The sequence below is a fragment of the Strix uralensis genome, chromosome 7, assembly GCF_047716275.1.
Source record: "Strix uralensis isolate ZFMK-TIS-50842 chromosome 7, bStrUra1, whole genome shotgun sequence".
NCBI classification, from domain to species: domain Eukaryota; kingdom Metazoa; phylum Chordata; class Aves; order Strigiformes; family Strigidae; genus Strix; species Strix uralensis.
Window position 1 is genome coordinate 36424455 of NC_133978.1, and position 19572 is coordinate 36444026.

At 44.2% G+C, this 19572-nt stretch overlaps 1 protein-coding gene and 1 long non-coding RNA gene across 2 annotated transcripts in view; one reads left to right on the forward strand and one right to left on the reverse strand.

Annotated features, from left to right (window-relative positions):
• The first annotated feature begins 1166 nt into the window (after positions 1 to 1166).
• Positions 1167 to 18576, forward strand: BAG3 (BAG cochaperone 3). Its single transcript, XM_074875413.1, has 4 exons — positions 1167 to 1396; positions 12754 to 13107; positions 15225 to 15605; positions 17260 to 18576. The coding sequence occupies exons 1-4, from the start codon at positions 1217 to 1219 to the stop codon at positions 18028 to 18030; spliced, it is 1686 nt and encodes a 561-aa protein (XP_074731514.1). The 5' UTR covers positions 1167 to 1216; the 3' UTR covers positions 18031 to 18576.
• LOC141946128 (uncharacterized) overlaps positions 6672 to 19572 on the reverse strand; it is a 34636-nt gene continuing 21735 nt past the window's right edge. The window contains exon 6 of the long non-coding RNA XR_012629734.1: positions 6672 to 11485. This is a non-coding gene — a long non-coding RNA (uncharacterized LOC141946128). The remainder of the gene's footprint in view (positions 11486 to 19572) is intronic.

A 19572-nucleotide genomic window follows, 5' to 3' on the forward strand; every position in this document is an offset into this window, starting at 1 on the left:
GCAGGGTGGAAGAGCTGCAGGAATGAAGAGGCAAGTTCAAGCAATTATTAGGATTGTCAGCGTGATAAACAAAACCCACTCTGTCAAAAGATAAATGACTATCGGTGCCAAGAAGTATTGAGAGATCTTTGATCCTGCCCTGAGCAGGGGGAGATCCTCACTGTCCCCAGGGGGGTGAACAGGCAGGTTTTTCTGAAGAGATACATCGGTAACGAGGATCTGTCTCTGAGGAATGCATACCCTGAGCTCCTTGAAGCAAATAGTTTTGCAGCAGGTAACGTCCAAATTTGAGGGCCACTGTGCATTCAGTCTTCTACTTAAAGTAACCATCAACAGGCATCTGTGGCTGTTTGTGTGACTGTCAGATGACTACAAGTGGTGTAATTGTGAAGTACAGTTACCTCAAACTAAACATGCTGAGTGCATGACACGCTGATACAGCACCCATGGAGAAAGAGATGATTTTAAAGCTCACAGACACATAATTTGCCTTCAGGTGTATTTCTAAGTGAAACCGAGGACTGACACACAGAGGTGAGAAAGTTCAAACCAGTTGAACCTGAAGAACAACACCTGCCCACAGCCTTATTTGGGAAGAAACATTATGTTATTTGTCCATTATAACCTCGAATTATCAGTCGCGGGGCAAAGAGCTTTTGGGAGGCGCTCCGGGCTTTTGCTCACTACTCGGGGCAGTGGGAGATTGTTAAGGGGTGATCGTGCCCCCGCCAAAGCAGGAGGGCTGTGGATTCCCCAAGACGGTTTGGGCAGCTGCCTGCCCAACGCGCAGGCGGTGGGGTACCGCACTCGGGGCTGCAGCAGACACCGGCCAGAGCAGTACAGCAGCTCCGGGCTGGCAATTGACCTCCCTCCGCCTGCACCCAGCCCTGCCCGGGTGAGCGGCCCGCGGGGCTGGGGCTGGGCTGCAGCTCTCGGGGCGCTACGACCCGACCTCCCGAAGAGCCGCGTCCGGTAACCCGCGGGTCAGCCGAGCCGTGCTGGAGACAACCAGAAGTTTCCAGCTGGCCAGCTCCTCCGTGTCCCTCCTCCGCGTCCCTCCCCCCGTCCCTCGTCCCTCCTCCGCCGCTTCCAGACACTTCCAGCCCCGCGCCTCCTCCTCCCCCCCCTCCCCTCCCCAGCCCCGCGGCGGATAAAGCCGCCGGTCCGGCGCCCCCGCCCGGCACTGGGCACCCGGCACGGCACGGCCCGGCCCGCCATGAGCGCCGCCGCCGCGCACTCCCCCCCGCCTCCCCCGCCGCAGATGGAGGGTCCCGCCGAGCCGCTGCCCCCCGGCTGGGAGATCAAGATCGACCCGCAGACGGGCTGGCCCTTCTTCGTGGATCACAACAGCCGCACCACTACCTGGAACGACCCGCGCCTGCGGGCGGCGGCGCAGGTACGGCGGCGGCAACCCCCCCCCCCGCCCCGGCCTTCCCCCCAACATCCCCCGTGGCCGTGGCGCCGGGACGGGGGGCGACCCGCGGGGGGGGGGAGGGTCGGGCGCTCCCCGCAGCTTCGCATGGCAATGCAGTGAGGGCAGGAGCTGGCTTTTGTCTCTGACGCACTGCAGTCCCTTTTTTGTGCATTAAATCATTTGATACCGCGGCCCTGTAATGTTTATTTAAAGTTGGGTTAAGTCCCCCCGGCCTGCCAGGGGAGACGCCAACCTTGATTTATTTTTCAGCTCCGAACAGCACAAACAATGAATGCCGTTAAAAAAATAAGAAACCCAGCCCGGACTTGTCAAGTTTTGTTTTCATTCTTATTATTTTCTTTTTTTTTTTTTTCTGGTCACAAACTATCTCGGTAGCTGGTTTTGCTCTTAAGCATGCTCAGAGAAAAGCCGTGGCTTCGTCCAAATATGTCCATGGAAGGAGAGGCGCGGAGGGGAGAGCCGATGTGATTTTATCGGGGCCCTCCGGAATGGCCCTTTCGGGTCTAATTCTCTGGGATTTGGGGAATACAGCCCTTTGACGCGCGATGGTATTTTCGCTTTGCAATGGCTGAAGGCAGAAAGTGCTGGAAACTTGAGCCGAAGTTGCCTGGTTGGGAAACTTCCCCCCGGGGTTTTCGGGCGCTTCTCAGCGAGCGGCATCGCCTGGCAGAGGGGGCTCCGCCACGTCCCCGGGGGCGGCTGGCCGGGAGCCCGGGACCGGCAGCCGCCGGGGAGGGGCCGGGCCCGGGGAGTCGGCGGCTGCTGGGGGGCGGCAGCGCCGGCCCTGCCCCGGGGAGGGGGGGGGGAGCGGGGGCCGCTCGGAGCGGGCCCCCCCGGGTGGCTGGAGCTGTCTGCTGAGAGTAGCCAGCCCCGCAGCGGGGAGGCAGCCGCTGCCCTCGGCATGTGTCGGCAGCATACCTGTTGCAGCTCTTCCTTCTGTACGTAAAACAGGAGGATCAACGCGCTCGGTGATATTATCTTAAGAACTTAAGGTTTCTTAAAATAGTAGTTGCCCCGCGTGTGAGCGCAGACCGTGACTGAAAGCTCGCTGGGAGAGCAGACTGGTGTTGGAAAGAAATGAAAAGGATGTACTTTTCTATCACAAATTAACCCCCTTTCCAGCTTTTTAAGGGCTAGTTAATTTGATCTATGAACGACATCATTCTAGTAATAATACAAAGACGTCTTAGAAAAATGTAATTTGGTAATACGAATATTGAGACTGGCATAGGAAAAAGTGCTTTAACTCCTCTTTGGAGGCACCATCTTCCTGCTGTAATGAGGCACCTGTTAACACTGGCTGTTACGGCAATAAAAATAATAAGTAGTATGTTTTTTATAACCATAAAACATACTTGAGAAGAAAAGTGTGCTGTTTACTCAGAGGCTTTTGTTACGGAAATACCACTTGAAACCCATTCAACGGAAAAGTCACATTTAAGCTGCTTTTGATAATTGTGCGAAAGCAGAGTCTGAAGTACTCTGATGGATCAGTACTTTGCTTGAGTGGGAGCCTGAAACAAAACAAATTTTCACCCCAATCTGATGCGCAGTCTGTGGTAATGAAAAGTGCCTTCTCCTCTGCCAGCTTGCAAAGGTTATTACAGAGAGAAAAAGTTGCACCTGCTTTTGAACAGCTCTCGTGGGATACATTTTTCCAAAGAGAAAAATCTGTTACTGCTCACTATAAGCAGGAATGTGTGTATGCTTTGGGATTGTCCACTGGGAGAGAGAAAAATGCTTCCAGAGGTGAATATGGAAAATTGTTGATTTTGGGGAGTACCTGTCTTATGTTGTTCAAAGAAAAAAAATCTCCAGTTCATGGTGACGGAAGTTGCGTGTAACTGATCTCCTACAGCCATTTGTCAGAGCCTGAGTTAAGAATATCTGCTGGAATTAATGGACAGCTTCTGAAATTGTTTGTTTGTTACGTACCAGTGTGTTTCACAAGGATGGGTATTATTTAGCAAAAGAATCTCAGAATCAGGCCCAAGGAAAGTATGTCTCTTCTTAAATAATATTTTCTTAGCTAGACAGTGCCAAAGAAGACAGATTACCCACTGATACTGAATTTCAAAACCGGCAGTGATTTTTGAAGGCATTAGACTTTCTTTTTTTTAACCTGAACAGGTAGGAAGGACAAAATCAGATGTAGGCAGAAAGAGAGACTAGATACAAACAGCCTTCTGATTTCCCTCATTCTCATTTGAGCTAGACTGAGAATGTGGGGGTTTTAGAAGTGATCCAAGAAGTGCAAAAGCTGACTGTGTGGGTCAGGCTGCATGCACCTTTTCAAGGATGGTTATACAGAGATCAAACTTCTACTGACTTTATTGCTGCCTTGCTTCCACTGAAATCAGCCAGTGAAACTAGCATTTTTTTAATCACCTTTATGATGGTCTTTAAATAACACTTAAACTGTATCTATCAATATTCTCTGAGTACTTCTTCCCTTTCTGAAGAGACCTAGGCAATGAAATGAGGTATTACACCATAAGTGGACAATGAATGGAGCACAGGTCTAAAGTGAACTGAGCTTTTCTAGCTAAGTAATATAGCTGAGACAGTATTAATAATGAAGTCCCATTTTTCTCAGGTGGTTGATCTTGGTCTTCTCACTTACTCTAGGCCTGACATCAGTGTAACTATGCTGACTGCAGTAGACTGTACCAGAGCTATAATCAGGTAAAATGAGAAATGGCTCTTCTAAAATCTTAACCAACAGAGCCATTTGAAATCAATGGAACCAGACCTTGATTTTGCACTGAACTATGTATTTTAGATGTGTTCATCAATTCAGATGGCTCTGTTACTTTCTCATTCGGTCTGGCCTTTTTTTTTACCCACATGAAGGGTGGGTGTCTTCCTTCTGTGTGTTTAGCTTTGGTACTTACATGAAATCATTGCAGTGTAAGGCTGGACTAGGGAGACCTTCCTGAGAAGGAACAGAAAATTTCTTACCGTACTCTAGTGAGAAATAAGCCCTGACTTTGCAGATGACTGAAAAAACATTTATTAACAAAACCTCTTGGTAGACTAATGATTTTCTTGCAAGTGTCTTAATTTGTTAATAGTAAGACATTCAAAGAATAAGGTACAATCAATACAGTAAAGCATGTATATGCATACTTTTACTAAAAGTGTTTACTAGCAATGTCACTCTTCTTCCTATCTTTTCTTTAGTAGAATTACTGATTTCCTATGCTTAGCTATTGTTGGTATTTTCTGTGTTAACTTATGCCATCACAGCTCAGCATACTTTCTGCAAGATTGTCTTATAATGTTAAATTGTTTACTTGGTATTTCCCAAAGTGTTGGTAAAAATAGATAACGTTTAAAGAAGAAAACAGAAATAAGGCTTGTACAAGTATTTATTGATGCCCCTTCCGTATGTTGTTTCCACATGCAGTAAACCCAATGGGAAATACTGCAACTAAAAATAGACCAAAGGAATTGACTGTGCTGGGCTTCATTGAACTAATACAGTGATCGATAGCTCACTAATGCCTTGGGTTTGAGATAAAAGCTGTACCAGCCAGCCACAAAGTCTGGGAGCAGTCGTAAGTGGTACATTTATTGGTTGCAGCAATGACTGCACAGGCCTAAACAAAGAGAGAAGAAGCCATCTTACCCTCTTACTGATGGCGTCGTCGGTATTTGGGGAAAACTAACTACACCTAAGTTTCCAACCTCACCCTTCATGACTGTTGCATCTCTTTTCTCTCTGCTTCCCCAAATAAGTCTTAAGTCACTCAATTCCCATCTCTTTAGCAGTGAACTTATTTTTGAGCACTGACTTCTCACATTCGAGTTGACTGAAAAATTCTTGGTAGACCAAATTAGAAATTGCATCGAAAGTTCAATACAGCCTCTCTGCGTGTTTTGCAGTGGTTCACATCAGTGGAAGGGAATGTAAGACTAGGTAACAATTTAGGTCCCTCTTACCTGCAGTGTTTTTTACATTACTTATGCGCATGTGCGTTCTGTCACAGGTTAATAAATTAGTTACTGGATTAAAAAGGTACTGTATATAAAAGGCATAATACGTAGGAGTGGTTAAATTACCAGTAGGGGATTTTTGGAGGGTTGTGGACAGGCTTTGTCCAGATTCCCCGAAGCAGCTTTGTGTAGTTACTTAAAGTCCCCCTTGATAGAACATGGTAAGCAGGGAGTTAATTTATGGAGCTACCAATTAATCTAAACAGGGGGTGAATCAAATCAGAAATAAGAGAACACGAAGAAATTACACTAGAAGTAACATGGCAGTGTCTGGGCAGTCAGGCAAGAGGAGAAGCAAGGAAGGTCTTGCATGGTTCTGTGTCACTCCCGACACAGCGTACCTCTTTAGATCTAAAGGAGAAAGGAAGAGTATGTGTGCTGGATGGCAGCATTCTTACCTGGAATCATATTTTTAACACTTCTATACACAGGCAGGAGTTTTCCATAACCTCATGGAAAAAATAGAACTGTTCCCACTTGAACCGTGATAAGGCAGGTAACAATCCAATACGCTTTGGGGTATATAGACAGTATCACTCTCTAGGTGAGCTCTGTCTCCACCTCCTTCTGTGGCAGCTATGCCCTCTCTTCATGCCAAGTTAAATAGAAAATAGAAGAAATAGCTTGTTCACGCAAATTACATTACTTATAGATGAAAAATGCTGTATCTTCAAATATGTTGCAGAAGCTGTTGGTTTGATTCTTTTTATTTTTCCTTCTTGGTTTTACAGACAGGAAAATGAGACATGCAGTGAAGTCACTTGTCTAACATCACCCAGTAGGTCAGGTAGCACAAAAGTGTGTTTTTATGGCTGGCAAAGCCTTAGAATTGATAAATTGGGTGCAGTGTAGCAAGTGTTTTTATAGTGTTGGAAAATTGCTGTTTAAGGAAGTGAAGTCAGAAAACTGCTGTGTGCAAAATGAAATTTAGATGAAAATGTAAACCCTGACTATAACCTGTGAAATTCACAGCCGACTCTTCAATTGCTAGCTACTTACTCTCCTTTTTATGGGGCATTGTTTTGCTAATTCGTGAGGCTTGTACTTTTCTCAGTGTTTCAAATTTCTGGCTCATGGGTAATAGCAGGAAAGCAACAGGTTGACCACCTGCTCTTAGGTGAGCAGGCAGTGAACAGAAATAACTCAGTGAAATGTGTCATTCCCATCAGCCTTGAGAAGGATATTTCTGTTAGTGCTCTAAAGGGCTTTTCTGTAACCCCGTCCATTAAAGCTGCCAGGATGGGTGGTGATAGCAGCTCCCTCTGAAGAGCGCTCTGCTCTTCATAGCAGTCGTTGCTTCTTTCTCTGAACATGTTCAGTTTGGCCCATCAGATGCTTTCCGTGCATGAGCCAACTTCCACATGTGGGTATAAAGGGCAAGTGTTGTCATGTCTGGGCCAAGGCATTTTAGCTTAAGAAAGAATAATTTTAGTGATAAAAAAGGTTTCAGTTCCTGAAACAAGGTTGGTCCTCAAGATAGCCAGCATGTTTGCTCCAGTAAGGCTCTCTGTTCTGGAAAGTTTAGGATTGGGTTTCTCCTTCAATTTTTAATAGTGTTTGTTTATTTCCAGTGACATCATTGCGCTCCATCAGTTAGAGCATATGTTAATGTAATACTTGTATAATACAACACGATAATTACAAGAAAGAACAAAAGGCCTATTTGCCTACACATGTATAGGTTAGGAAATGAAACTCAGCACGCAACAAGTAAAACATCAAAAGCAGCTTGGCGTATAAATGGGTTACATGATGTGACTGACACGGAGTTCTGAGACAGCTCATGCGACTAAGCTTATTCATGGTTTCCTTCAGTCATTAGCTAATGATATCTTGCTCAAATGCCGATGTGCTCAGTGTATATATTTAAGCACAAATTGTGAGTAAAAGAGAATGTTAAAATCTTCAGTGGCTGAAGCATGGCAGTAGGAAGTTCAGGGTCAGCGCTGAGAGCAAATCACTCTCCACCTTCCCATTTGTATAGGTCTCTGGGAAGTATTAATGAAACGTACTGTATGCTAATGTTGTACTATTAATATGGTTAAACACAAAGCACTGTTGAGAAACTTTATAAAAATACCTGGATATGCTAATTTCTATTGGTAGCAAAGCTAGTGTAGTTGTTTTGATTTATCTAGTTAGTGCAACAGAGCGGGGGGGGGCGGAAATGGTCTGGCCAAAAGTAAAATACAAGTGGATACGGAATCTAGTGGTTAAAGTTTCACCTTCCATGACAGAATTTTTTTTTTTTTTAATATATAGACTTGGTACATCATTCTTAGATGTGAATAATGGGTACTACTGCCTTTTTTGGTTATTCATGGCAATGAATTCTGACTAAAAAATAGATTTGAGGATATGTGCAAAGAAAATTTAGTTGTGTTTCAGTCACTCAGTTGTATTGTTGTATTCTGCTGTGAAAGAACAGAATCGTACTACTCCCTTCTTCCTAAATATATAGGATCTGGGCTTAAAATCAGGGGAAGTGTGCTCTCAGGTGAGATATTGGCATTTTCTCAGTCATTTGAGCAACCACAATACGTTTATTTGCATGATACTCTTTACAGCTCCAGCTTAAAAATTCAGAACAATACTGAGGTCGGTAGACCTTCTCCTTGCATACAGAAAGAGATATTTCATCTCTTGGTAATGTTTGTAAACTTTGCGGTCCTTTCCTAGATAATATTTACAAAACAAGTACAATTTAAATATTTGTACTGCTGCTCTGCAAGAGTATAGAGGTGCTACAAGTATGTATAATACATACATGCTTTAGAGAACTGAATTGACTAGACTACAAATAATATCAGTACAGGTCAAGAAAAATGCAAGAGTGAGATGGCAGCAAAACTTGCTTTTTAACTTTTTCTATAAGAGGAATGAAAAAGGTATTATGCAAGCAGTTTCAAAAGAGATATTCCAAGTTTGATACAACTATTCAAGTGATCTAGTGTGCATACAGAATATTTTGACAAATTTCATTCTATTGGGACAGCCATCTGGATGTCCCCAGTGGCAATTTGCTAGCATCAGCAGTGACTGAATTTGCCGGTTTCTGTGTTTCCGTCTGGAATAACACTTGAGCAGTCACTGGGGCACATGAGGAGTTACGCCATTATCCACTCCAGACAGATAGTACGGCTGTACCAGGAGTTTTGTTGCAAGGTTGTGTTTTTCTCTTGCTGTCATTTCTTTCATTCCAGTGGCACACACTGTCAGAGCTCACTTAAAATCTGAGCAAGTTTGAGGATTTTAGCGTCACTCCTGACGGTGCCCTTCCCATGGGAAGCCAAGAGTAGGATGCGGGGGTATGAAGTGTTTTTTCCAGTTGCACAACTTGTGCTGGCTGCACCTTTTATTTATCATGGTGATGGCCTCACAACAGAAACGCATGTCCTCGTCTGGAGAGGTAGGAGCGCTGTCATTCCTCCTGAGCAGATCTCCCAGCACGGCTCGGCTGTCCCACTCTTGGCTTGTCCAGAACAGCGATGCTTTTTTCTCTCGTTTGACTGGCAGTGATGACTCCTTTACACTCACTCGGCACCTCCTGAAATGGTGGAATGGGTCTGAGTTTCTGGTCATGTTTCAGGCTACCTGAAGTGTAGTCCAGGATTGTTGTCGACATTTCTGAGCGGCTCAAGGGAGTCCCTCGCATTTTTGTGTTCCCTCCTTTTTGGGGATTCTGTCTCTTAAATGTAAAATAAGGGTGTGATCACAGCTGGCATTCCTGCAGTGCTGATTGTCAGTCCTACTACTTATGGGAAAAATACATGAATATTATGTTGCTTATAATTACTCTCAATTTTATTGTCAGAGAACTTCTTGTTTCCTTGGTTGAGGGCAGGAGAAATTTACTTCAGTTTTGTAAATGCAGAAATCTGAGTTGGGTTCCTGTTTTATATTTAAACTGTGAAGGATGATGTGACTAAGGCTTGTTATTCATTTATTGGTCATATCTCTTTGTGCAGGTTTGTGTTAAATGTGAGCTCTGGGCTTTTTCAGATAACATGTTTGTTGATATAATGAGCAAGAACTGTATTTTGATAGTAGGCAAATAGAAACAAAAAATGGTGTTTTGGTCTCCTGGCCGGCTGTCCTGTGAAACAGGAATTAAAGCATTCAGAGGGAATCAACAAATCTCTTCTCTGTAGCATTATGATGAGAGTTTTTTGGAGCTTGATTCCGTTCCTCCCCCCTTGCCTCAGTGTCCCTAGGCACGCCTGAGCTTCTTCTGAAGTCTTCCAGAGCCTGCTTGTCCAGGCTGGAAACAGGCTCCCTTGCACAAAACAGAACTGCTTTGGCCAAAAACCTGACCGTGGGGGTATTGGGATCCATGTGCACTCCCTGTTGTGCTGGATTCTCACTAGAAATGAACCCAAACCACTTGCAGCCATCTGCTTGAACCCAGGGCCTCTTTAGTCTTCAGTCATGGTGCTGTGGTGGTGTTCCTCAGTGCAGGGTGTTTCAAAGAACATGTGCGTGTTCATGGACATGTGAAAGGGTGGGAAGAAAGGGAACAGGAAAGAAGAGGGAACATTGAGGATGTGGCGATACAAACTGGTTAATGTAAGTTACTGTTTATAGAGTTAAATATTAATCAAGTGTTGAAGAGAACGATGAGGATCAGGAAGAGCAGTCGTGATGAGAGCACCTTTCCTAAGTCTGATCTCTCTACCTCAGAGAGCTACTGATGGTGGAAAAAGAAAAAAAGGACACTGCATTTGTTCCTTTACTGAGGACTGCTCCAATATGACTGCAATGTTAAGAAACACACACACACAAATTCCTCTGTAGTTAGCACACCCGACTACAGGGGGGAAAAAAGCCTGGAACAGAGGACCAACTCGAAATACTGACTTTCCACAGGAGCAGCACAGGTTGCCTGAAGCTGCAAGAATACATGACAGATTATCAGAGCAGAAGTTTATGCTGTAGTTCTTACAGAGGGGCCAGTGCAAGTATTAAACTTGCCAGAAGTTTCACTTCAGATACAAACTGAATTGTTTGAAAAGGCAGTCCAACCTGATTTTTCTTTGGTTGTGGGCTGCTTCTTTTGTATTTCTTACCAGGGCTTAAGTTGCAGAGGCAGATTTTTCAGATTGCTAAAACGGTTCAAAACAAGGGCAGCCTCAAGGGTCTGAAAATGAAGGCGAAGGAGGGGAAGCCCATGGTCAGACTCCTAGGAGGGGGTTCATGGAGGGTGGCGGGAGTGGGACACTGTCCACATTGAAGCCTTGGCAATGATTTATTACTGTGGATTACTCCAGAAGATTAAAAGTCTTATCCCCAAACGGAGCAGTTCAAAACATTGTAGACCCCTAAAATGCTACTCCTTTAGGGCAGATCTGTTGTACACCCAGGTGGAGTGGAGCACCTGTGGCTGAGAGCCTCCTCATGTCAGGGCACCTGCAGGTGCTACTGGCCCACCCAGCTCCTAAACGCTTTCCAGCACCGACCCTTCCCGTGGGGAGTCTGACAACGCTAGAAGTGAGTGAATCTCCTTTTTATAGCCGTGGGAGCCGTGCCTGTAGGTGGGGTGGCTGGCTATGAACTCTCGGGTTACACCCGCAGCCTGCGCCCTCCGTCAGGGAGACTGTGCCGAGCAGCTGGTGCGCGTGGGGCGCCAAAGGCATCGAGTCAGCGCGGAGCGGCAAGGTGCTTCTTCCGACTGTCGAATCATCAGTTTCCCTCCCTGCTCGGCAGCCTGCTCGGCTCCGCTCGCCCGGCAGACATTTGGCTCTGAGGCGGCCTCGCATTGTTGCTAGCTGAGCACACCTCAGATTTATTTTCTGGCAAATGCAGTTTGCTGGCGTAACTGCGCGTCCTTCCAGATCCCAGGAGAGGTGGCTGCCGGGAGTGCTGCGGATTCGGGGTTATGCTGGTAGGAGGTGAACTGGCAAATGCTTGTTGGTCCTCGGGGTCCTGAAGCCCCTAGACAGCCTGTGTTCAGCAGAGGAATGTGGTTTCCTGGTAGGGTGAATTTAAAATGACTCATCTGTCGGCAGTGGATCCTGGTGCAGACCTTGCCATGAGATCATCCTTGTTCTGCAACTGGAAAAGCCAACTTCAAATTACTCCTATGTGCAAACTTTCTAGGCCTGGCTCTCCTCTATGCCTCTTCCAGAATTTTTCGTTTGTTTATGGAGGATTTTTTTAATGAGTAAAAGGAAATGTAACATCAGGGCTCTTTGAACTCGTTCCTTTTAGTACTTGCTATCTTTATTTTATTAGCTTACATAAATAGCCTTTATTCTCTGCAGTTTCATTGCTTACAGGAATTCTCAGAAATTACTTTTTAAGGGGATACTGTCATGTAGGAAGAACACTCAAAATCTGGTTGGTAAAATAGTTAATGAATTGGTATATTAGTTTTTAGTTTGTACAGAAGCAATGTTAAATATTTTTGCAGCTTAAACACCTCTTTAAAAATAGGGTTTCCAACACTTGCACCATATGTCCCCTTATTAAATTCTCCTCTTACTGAATAATGACATTACCCTCTGAATGACAGAGGTGCTTGTTACATGATCTGACTTAGAGATACATCTGGAACTTGGCCCTCCCAGGGCCTCAAAATAGAATGACCGATGCAGGAAGAACTTACTAGAGGACTTGTGAGGGCTCTTAGTGCAAATCACTTCCACCCTTGCCAGGGCTTTGACATTGTCCAGTGAGTGTACTCAGACAACACAGGGATTTATTTTAGCTTGCTTTTCAGTGTTTTCCTCTTCATTACACTATCCCATCCTCCCCTCTCCTTTCAATATTTACTGAACTGGATCCTCCTGTAGTCAAAAGTGAATATATCCTTCAGTATGCAGTAGTATAGCTCTTCAGGTAGCCAGTGGGAAGAACACTACCAGCAAACATCCCTTGAAAGTTTCTTGTCAGATGTTATCTATAGCACCAGGTGGGTTCTGAGAGGTGCTGAGGAAATGTCTCTGGTCCCACAGGCACTTGTTTGGAGGAGCTCTGTCTGAAGGGGGTGGGCTGGTGGCTAAATGCAAGTAATACATGCTAAGTAAGAAATTGTCTTGTAATTAGGCAGGTATTTTAAAGGCTGAGTTGGTATTTGTGAGAAGTGAGGGTGAAAGACTCATACATAAGCAGATTTTTTTAGTTTACTCTCTTCTTTTGCCTGCAGATCTGGAGCATTAGTTAGCACCTGCTGTTAGCTGCCCTGCATGGACCCAAGAGGGTCTGAGCTTCTCATACGCAACTGATACTGCTTTTAGGCCAGACCTTCAGAGCAGCTTTTTCTCACCAGGTGCATTGAGCTGAGCAACCAGCAAGTGCTATGTGATGTTTTTAACTTCTAGGAAGGCCAGTCAGCAAATGGTCCATCTCGCGATAGCCCCAAGCAGCCACCAGCAAGAGAAGGAAACATGGGATACCCCAAGCTCCGGGCCGGCTATATCCCTATTCCCGTCATCCACGAGGGCATCGATGGCAGACAGCAGCACCCGTGCTTTTCTGCTCCACAGCCTGGTGTGCAGCGATACAAGACAGAAGCTGTGCCTACCACCGTGCAGGCGCAGCCACCTCTGAGGGGGGCCTATGCCGGCCCTGAGTCCCCTCCAAGGGGACCGACGGAGGCTTCTCAGACAGATAAACAATGTGGACAGACAACGGCAGCTGCAGCAGCCCAAGCGCCGGCCGCACATGGACCCGAGGTAACTCAATGTTGCTGGGGTGTATTTGCATTGGTCTTTGCAGCATTTATGACCTGAATGTCACACGGGTAGTTTATCCTTCAGAAAGCCAAACTTGCCCCAGGATTACATTTTCCCAATACTTCCCGAGAATTAAAATGCAAAAGTGCACAGTCATGGCAGCATAAATATGTAGGGTTTTTCTAGCATCATCTGCTTTCATTCTGGAATGATTCTGTGGAAATAAATGCATGTAAATGGCTTCTGCCTCTAAGCTGTACAGGTCCTGCAGCAGGGGAGGATTGTTTTAGGGTTTATACCAGTTCCTCCACAAGCGGAGGATACAGGCAAGTCTCTGGTGTTCTGCACCATGAGTCAGAAACTGAAGTGATCAGAGTGGGAGAGACAAAAACAAAGTGGCCAGTTAGCTAACAAGCCAGGCCATTTCAGAAGTTACACTGCTGTGATCTTTGCTTTCCAATTTAATACTGCAGTTGTATTAAGTGTATAGATTTACATATGTACAGCTTTAAAACTGAGTCGCACAGTATTTTTGTCCTTCAGTGGCATGTTAAAGCATTTTAAAACTATGAGCTTCTTTAAAAAAAGAGTCACCCTGCTTGCTTTGTGTTTCAGAAGGTGGGATTTTGGTTTGCCTGTTCTCTCTACAGAATCAGCAGAATTTGTATTTGTGTAATATATGGTAATATCGACCTCGTTTTTATTCAAAGTAAGATAAGCAGGAAATTCAGCCTTCATCAAGCTGAAAATATATCATAAGGTCTATAAGTGAGCAGTGGTGGCTTCTTCTCTGAAACCTGTTTATAGTCTGAACAATGTAATTAAAATTCTGTTAGCAGGTTTCTCAGCTGTCTTGACTAACAATGCCTTGTCTGTGCAGTGCTGGGACAAGAGGCTCAGCTTTTCCTTCTCCCAACACTGTACAGCTTTGTGTATGCAGAGAGGCTTCAGGAACCTGTCTTCTGTGCCTCTTACTGAAGTCCTCTGAGATAACTACTGAGGACCTCAGAACTTGCTGTTACAAATTTAGGCAGCACAGTGTGGGTATCAACTGCCCAGAGCCTGTGATTGTGCTAAACTTTAAACCCCATGTCAACAAGGCCACCAGTAGTGGCAGTGATGGGTGTCATAATACAGACCAGCATTCATTTATTTATTTAAGGTTGCTGTTTTATGGGCAGTGGAGTGGTTCACCAGCACCAAAAGAGGGGTCTTGCTCCCCTTCCTCTCCTGCCTTGCCCGCCCTTCTCTTGCCTCTGGCTGTGTCCTGCCCTCTCCTCTGCCAGCTCCAGTCTGACGTGGCCTTTCACTGAGCCGTGTAACAAACCCATCAGGAAATCATTTTTTTCCTCTTAGTGAGTGAAGCTGGTCAGAATAGCCTGACAGCTGCTGGAGTTGGTGCGGAGTAGGTGAGGTGATGGATTGCCATGGCAGGAGGTGGGAGGGAGCTGTGAGCAAACAAACTGCTGCTCCCCAGACTGCAGACCCACAACCTGGGACATGCCGGGAACTGGATTTTGCAGCGAGCCTGGCACTTGCTTCTGCTAATCAGCAAGTCTAAGCTAGTGCCGCTCTGCTGCTGGTGCCAAGGGGCTAAGGTGTTGGGAGGTTTGGGGGCAAACAGGGCATTAGCCATATGTGCATTGCCATAGCCTGCCACTGAATTAATTACATGCCTTAAAAAAACCCCAAAACCCGAAATCTGTTAGTGTCACTGGAATCAGAAGTCTAAATGTTGTGTGCCTCTGTTAGGGGTTTGTTTTTGTCTCTAGCATATAATTTGTTTGCTTAACTTCAGTTTACCTCAAATTTAGCAGGTTTAGACAGGAACAGCCATGCAAAAGCAGCAAACGTTCTGACTGAGCATCCACTCCCTGCTCATGAGGGCTGGGAATGCTGTAGCTCAGGTTTCTACTTGTTATAATGATGGTCTCTCACAACTTTTGTGGTTTGTCTAGTGAGGCCCTTGGCCAAAAAAACAAGGAAATGGATCCCTTGCGTGCCGGAAACACGAGTTCAGTTTCTATGACCATCTCCTTCTTTTCTCTTTGGAAATGAAAAGTACTGTGAGCACAAAACCGGTTCAAATTTAATAATGGATTTTGTTTTCATGGCAGCCTCAATCTCCTGGAGCTTCTGATTCTCCAACGGTTTCCCCTCAGTCCGCTGGCAGACCCAACGCAGGAAGCCATCAGCTTCCTCGTGGTTATATTCCAATTCCCGTGATCCATGAAAATATCCAGCGGCAACCAGCGCAAGTCTACCATCAGGCACAGAAGACACACTACCCTGCCCAGCAGGGCGAATACCAAGCCCACCAACCAGTGTTTCACAGAATTCAACCAGATGAGAGGGAGCCTAAGACAACGCGAGCACAGTCTCCGTTCAGAGTCTCTCAGAGAGGCTCATCGAGCCGTGAAAGTTCACCGGCCAGAGTTACCACCCAGATGCAGCCCTCAACTCCCATCAGAGTGCAGACAGTTGTAGACAGACCCCAGGTACGTAGAACGAGGAGGGGAATTAACTGCCACGTATTTTGTTCAGTGTGGCTAGAGCTGAAAAATTGGCTTGTACTAACAGGCACGTGAAAGCATGTAAATCAGTCTCCCTGTCTCGATTTAAACTGAGAGATCCTGTGATAATAGCAGCAGCAAGTTGCCTTTCCACCTATCAGGACTGTGGAGTCTTTGGATCACTGAAATATGATTTAACACACGATTTCATTTTCCTCTCATCAGAGTATAATTTGGTGTAATTACACTGAGGTCACTGATGTTGCATTATGTTTGTGAGAAGAAAACCAGGTCTGCGGGATTTGTGGCATCTATGTAAATACACCTCATTGATGTCTCAGAACCATTTAGGATAGCATCAGATGCACAACATAATTTTAGTTGAGAAAGAGGATCAGCAAAATCTAGTCTTAGAGCTTTTAATTTTTCCTACATGAAGCATGCTCTTGCTCATGGAACACGTTGCTCACTGAACATTTTTTCCATGTTAAAAAGCTTACTAAAACTACAGTTAAAGACTACTGGAAATTTGACAACTGTGAGTGTGTGGAAGGGAGGATGTATAAAAACAAGCCTTGATTTCCTCTCTGGAGAGATTTCACATTGAAAATGACAGGAGCAGAATTAGGTTAATATTTTTGAAAAGCCAGGTGCTAGGACAAAACAATGAAGACTTCAGATTTAATGACATATTCTAGGTTATAATGCTAATTTATTTTTACAGGTGAGAATTTGAGTCCCCTAATGAAATTTTACATTTAATGGGTAAAGCAGTAATAGATTGTCAGTGCAGGCTATTTTCTTATTTGGTTTAAATATAAATGTAGGTATTCTACTTCAGACATCTAAATCCGTGAGAGCTGGATCTAGTACCTTTCCAAAATCACTGTATATGTGCACAAATAAATGAAGGGGTTGGCAGGGGAAGGAAAATACAGATCTCATAAATTCCGGTTTTCTGCTAAGATTTCAAAACTAGTGTCAATTTCAACAGATTTCTGATTTGATGACTGTTAGATCTGTGGTAATTCCAAGGATTGTCTGTAATCGCTACAGTGTAATAAGATTGACATAGTAACCTCTGCATGTAAATACTCTAAAAATAAAATCAGTAAAAATAAGCGAAAAACCCGGAATGTCTCAAAAGCAGGAATAGAATGAGAATAGCCCAAAATGTGATTAAAACTCAGCAAAGTAGTTAGCTTTTGAAGAAACACCAGCTCTCAGTTAGGGACACACTGAGGATGAAACTTGATGGTGCTGCAGTCAGCTCCAACAAATCTTACTTAAGTCAGGTGAGGGCTTTGCTCAAAGGTAGTACCTTATAAAACTGCTTGTAGGGCTGATTTTGGTGAGCATGGGCAGGATTTGGTGGGTTGAAGTTTAATGTCTTTGAGAGTTGATTGGTGCTTGTAATCTGCAATAGTTTGAAAGCAATAACTGAACTCTTCAGCACAGTGCTTTTTAAAAAAAAAAAAAAGTAAAATTTAGCAACGCACAGGAAACATTAATCATCTGGTGTGTGCAAAAATTGCACTTCCAGAAATACAGAAAACTGAATGTTAGGTTACTTGTTCTTTAGAAGGAAATAAGGAGCATTGTTCATAGTGTCTCAACACAAACTTGCCTTATTCACCAGGTTTCTCAGCAACAAGTCCCACCTCAAGAGCCACCAAGACCGTCCCCACCACCTGAGATCAAACCTGAAAAGGCAGCCCCACCACCCGAAACTGAGGTGCCGTCACCATATATACCCATTCAGGTCACCCACCAAGAACCAGATGCTAAACTACCACCCCAGAAGCCTCCAGCCATGGCAGAAAAAGCTGATAAAAAGGTTCCCTGCCAGGCTAAGGTGGTTGCCCCACAGGAAAGGCCTCCTCCTGAAGAAGCAGCAACACTGAAGACAATGGAAACAGGAGAACCTCAAAAGCATCCCGGTGTTTTGAAAGTGGAGGCAATTCTTGAGAAAGTACAAATGCTTGAGCAGGCAGTCGACTCCTTTGAAGGCAAGAAAACTGACAAAAAATACTTGATGATTGAAGAGTATTTGACCAAAGAGTTGCTAGCCCTAGACTCAGTGGACCCTGAGGGTCGTGCGGATGTGCGCCAGGCCAGGAGAGATGGTGTAAGGAAGGTCCAGAACATTTTGGAAAGACTTGAACAGAAAGCAGAAGATGTCCCAGAACCTGTTCAAGTTGATGGACTTCAGCCAAATTTGCCAGAGCCTAAGCCACCACAGGAAATCATGGAGATTGAACCTGTGGTAGTCAAGAGCAAGGGAGATACCAGTAATGAAAATGCTAAAGAGGAAACCAAAATGGAAAGACATCAGCCTGAAACTAAGGAAGAAGTGTTTACCAATCTCACCACCACGACAAACACATCTAATAATCCAACTGAACCGTAGCCACGTGCTGAAATTAAAATCTCTCAGACTTTATAACTTAAAGTGTGTTTAAGTGAATTTTAAGTTGCATGCATTTCCAGAGCTCTTTTCAACTGGTTTTTAATCAACATAGCAGCTTGGGACACAGTAAACACTTCGCGGGGGAAGGAGGGAGTTAAAAAGAAAGTAATGCATTTATCCTTTATTCTTACACTATGTAAAAGACATGCTTCAAAAATAAACCCTGTACATTAATCACTTGTACATCAGCTGAGTGGAAGAAAAACCCAAACCAACGACTTCAGGGTTAATATTGATGCGTGTTGTTTAGGGTGTATTCTTTTGCAGGTGATTTTTGTGAAATCAGTGGCCTGCATTGTCAGAATACCAGTCCTTCTATAAGTATAGCCACTCTTAACAGTAATGTTTTTATTTTTAATGTTCACAGTTGGGCACTTTAAGTAATGATGGATAGAAAAGTGTGTAAGAAATTGTAGGGATATTTATATGTGTGCAGGACTTCGATGCTATATTTTAAGAGGGAAATAAAATAATATAGAAGCCTTATTTAGTCTTGTGATTTCATAAGCTGGAAATACAAAGGCAGCAATCGGTTTCAGATACACTCTTCTAAACAGATTTCTTTTAGTACACCATTGTAGTTGAAGTCTGGACAGCTGCTTTCTCAATGAGACCAAAATGTGCCTTTCTCCATTCACTTGCTCCCTTTTAATGTTACTGCTCTATCACATATGTGGATTGAGGAAAGAATTTGGCTTAGCATTTCCTTTTTCTTTTTTTCCTTCCTCTGCCCTTAAACCATTTAACAGAAATGTTTTATAACATTAAGAAATCCATACCTATGCTGTTGTCATACAGAAATTTACTTTACAGCATCTTAACTCGTTCTGCAAAGTCATTAGTCCTTTATTAACAACTACTTCTGAAATTCCAGCCAAACACACTTTGTATTCATAGAGCAAATATGATTAAGAGGTAGTCCTCTCATTTTTCGAACAGTTCAAGCAATACTTCATGGTTGTTCAAAGTGATTAGCAACTTACACTTAAGCGAGGGGCATAAAACATACTTCAGCTACATCCATGTAAAATGAAAGGAGCAGAGTCAGACGAGTGCAGAGTGACTGCAAGGGAGGAAGGAGTCCTAACCAACTCCAGAAGTTACCTTTGACTTGCATTTGTAAATTAAACAATTTTTTTTTACCTGATAGCTTATGTTTACAGCATATGAGGAAAACTTTAATATAGCCACTCAAGGCAATTGATTACTTATTGAATTACACTCTGAATCACAAGATTAGATTGGAAATTAGATTTAAGCCCATCTGAAAACCTGGTTTTAAAAGGCAGGTTGAGAGTGGTTGTCTAAAACCGTCACTATTTTAAAATAGTGATAATAGCATGTCAATTGTAATGTAACAAGTGTTTTGATGTAACAGTTGGACTGTGAACTGTCTGCTTAGTTGTAGGTAGAAGGTTGATGCTTCATTTAGTTTCATTTTGATAGTCAACACCACCATGTAAGAATACACAATGTCTTGTA

Coding starts and splice junctions, on each gene's coding strand:
- BAG3 (XM_074875413.1), top strand. CDS start 1,217: ATGAGCGCCGCCGCCGCGCACTCCCCCCCGCCTCCCCCGCCGCAGATG. Junction 13,108..15,224: donor CGGCCGCACATGGACCCGAG/GTAACTCAATGT, acceptor TTTTCATGGCAG/CCTCAATCTCCTGGAGCTTC. Junction 15,606..17,259: donor CAGTTGTAGACAGACCCCAG/GTACGTAGAACG, acceptor CTTATTCACCAG/GTTTCTCAGCAACAAGTCCC.